The sequence below is a fragment of the Salminus brasiliensis genome, chromosome 15, assembly GCF_030463535.1.
Source record: "Salminus brasiliensis chromosome 15, fSalBra1.hap2, whole genome shotgun sequence".
NCBI lineage: Eukaryota > Metazoa > Chordata > Actinopteri > Characiformes > Bryconidae > Salminus > Salminus brasiliensis.
In genome coordinates this window covers 191,167-193,666 of record NC_132892.1, presented here as the reverse complement: position 1 = coordinate 193,666, position 2,500 = coordinate 191,167, and the positions used below count along the sequence as shown (strand labels likewise).

At 50.7% G+C, this 2,500-nt stretch overlaps 1 protein-coding gene and 1 pseudogene across 1 annotated transcript in view; both read right to left on the bottom strand.

Annotated features, from left to right (window-relative positions):
• LOC140536245 (uncharacterized) overlaps positions 1–216 on the bottom strand; it is a 3,217-nt pseudogene extending 3,001 nt beyond the window's left edge.
• Positions 1–2,500, bottom strand: part of gpc6a (glypican 6a) — a 74,416-nt gene that overhangs the window by 385 nt on the left and 71,531 nt on the right. The window contains 3 exon segments of the mRNA XM_072657966.1: positions 1–878; positions 1,768–1,927; positions 1,929–1,944. The exon segment at positions 1–878 is cut by the window's left edge and continues 385 nt beyond it. Of these exon segments, the coding sequence (XP_072514067.1) occupies positions 637–878; positions 1,768–1,927; positions 1,929–1,944 (418 nt within the window). The 3' untranslated portion in view covers positions 1–636.

The following is a 2,500-nucleotide window of genomic DNA, read 5'->3' as shown; positions in this document are numbered from 1 at the left end:
CCTCTCCTGTAAGACGTGGGCGGAGCGGGTGGGGGTGTTTGTGAGGAGGGGAATTTTGGACTCTGTTGTATGAAAATGAGGAGAGCAGAATAAACCAAACCCAGATGAAAGCTCAGGAGCCGAGGCTCCACACAAACCGCAGGACTTCATGCGTTCACAGTGGCACAGGAGCGAGTCTGATTCCTGCTCTCGTCTTTTCATGCCGTCTCCCTTCATGTCTGAGGTGTCTCATCTCCGGCGTCGGCTTTCGGAAGAGGCGGAAAGCCCAGGAAACATCAGACTGCTGTTTTGTGTTTTAGTGTTTCTGCGGTTTATAAAAAACAAAAATAGACTCTTCTTCATCTGCTCTGGTGGTGTGATGTTTTCAGGTATTCTGTTGAAAGGGTTTCGAGGAACGTGCTGCTGACCGTTCTCCTGCAGCCGGGACTCTTATTCTGCCTTCTTCCAGGGTTTCTGCGCCGCTGTGTTTGGAGGGGGGCGAGCGAGATGCCAGCGGTTTCTACTCTCTCACTTCCCGCACATGTTTTTAATTCCCCAGGTTTTTTTTATCCATATAAAAACCCCCACCCCCATGTCCTGAATGGGGCGGGGCTTGGTAGTATGGGAGGAGCTGCGCTGTGTCCTACCGTGTGTTTCTTATAGGCCACGCCCCCCCGCACACCCCATTATCTCCACTGCGCCAGCAGCAGGCCCGCTATCACCGCTACCAGCCAGGCCGGAGGGTGGAGCGTTGCTGCGGTGACCGGCCGTGTCGGTGGCTGGATGGGGGTCCGCTCCGTCCGCCTCCACCACTGGCGCTTCTGTGGCGACAAAGTCAAACTCAGTGGTGCAGCCTTCGGTACAGCCGCTGCCGCTGCCCGACCCACTGCCTTCGTCACCTGCAAACACACACACACGCCGGTCAGAACTCAGAGTGGTTAAACTCGTATCTGCACATCCGTCACCACCTAAACGCGTCTAATCAATGTCTTACTGATCAATATAATCAATGAATTGATAGTTCAGCTCTGAACCGGACCCGTTTGAGGACTGGCTGTAACTAAACCAGTCAGCCTCTTTATCTCTCGCTCGTCCACTTCAAAGCTGTGTAGATATAAAGCCGGACTGCAGGAAATGCCTTCGGACCCCCCCCCCCCCCCCCCAACACACCACCACACACCACCACCCACTGCTGCTTCCAGAGAAAACACTGGGACTCCTGGACTCGGACGCAGATGAGAGAGGGCCGCTCTGTGGAATTAAGCCCATTCTCTCCGGGTTTTCCCTGATTCTGCACGGCGCCTGTTAAACCACACAGAACCGGGTTCTGTAGCGTATATGTGTGCTTCTGTTATCAGGAACACTTCTGGAACGCTGGGAATACGTGCCTTAAGTGACTGGACGCACCCCGCCAAAATCGGGACAGCACATCCCTGCTGGACATGGCTTTAGGTTTAGTGTTCATGTTTACTGAGGCATGAAGCACTGTGTCTGATCTCAGTCCTCAGTGTGGTACAGTGGTGTAGGGATGTGTGTGGTTGCAGTGTGTGGTACAGTGTGTATGGGATGTGTGGTGTGCAGTGTGCAGTGTGTGTGGGATGTGTGTGGGTAGTGTGTGTGGGATGTGTGTGGTGCAGTGTGGTGGTACAGTGTGTGTGGTGCAGTGTGTGTGGTACAGTGTGGTGGTACAGTGTGTATGGGATGTGTGTGGTGCAGTGTGCAGTGTGTGTGGGATGTGTGTGGTGCAGTGTGTGTGGTACAGTGTGCGGTGCAGTGTGCAGGGCGTACTGGAGTCCTGGAAGTAGATGTCGTTGCCGTTGTAAGCGTTGCGGAGCTTGTTGGTCATCACCCTCAGGGCCATGATCTGCTGCCTGATGAAAGTGTCCGGCCTCGTGATGTCCACTTCTACCTCCGGGTTGTTCAGCTGGTTGGTCAATCCATCCTTCACCAACCTCCGGGAAATATCTGCAGAAACACACACAGCTGTTAAACACACACACACACACACACACACTTTACTCCAACGCACACACACACACACTTCACTCAGCAGTACTCTAATCCTGAAATCCACCATCTAAATAATTCATACTTACACGTGTGTGTGTGTGTGTGTGTGTGTGTGTTTCCTGCAAGACCAGCAGATGGTATGGAGGTCAGATAACCAGGATCCTCATTAAACACAGCAAAGTAAACATCCATTAATGTATTCATACTCATATCCCACAATCCACCAGTGAACACAGCACCCAGTGCAGTGGACAGTGTGTGTAGTATGTGTATAGTGTGCAGTGCAGTGGGTAGTGTGTAGTATATAGTAGTGTATAGGTGTAGTGTGTAGTATATAGTAGTGTATAGGTGTAGTGTGTAGTATATAGTAGTGTATATGGTATAGTGTGTAGTATATAGTAGTGATATGGTATAGTATGTAGTATATAGTAGTGTATAGGTATAGTATGTAGTATATAGTAGTGTATAGGTGTAGTGTGTAGTTAATATATAGTGAATATGGTGTAGTGTA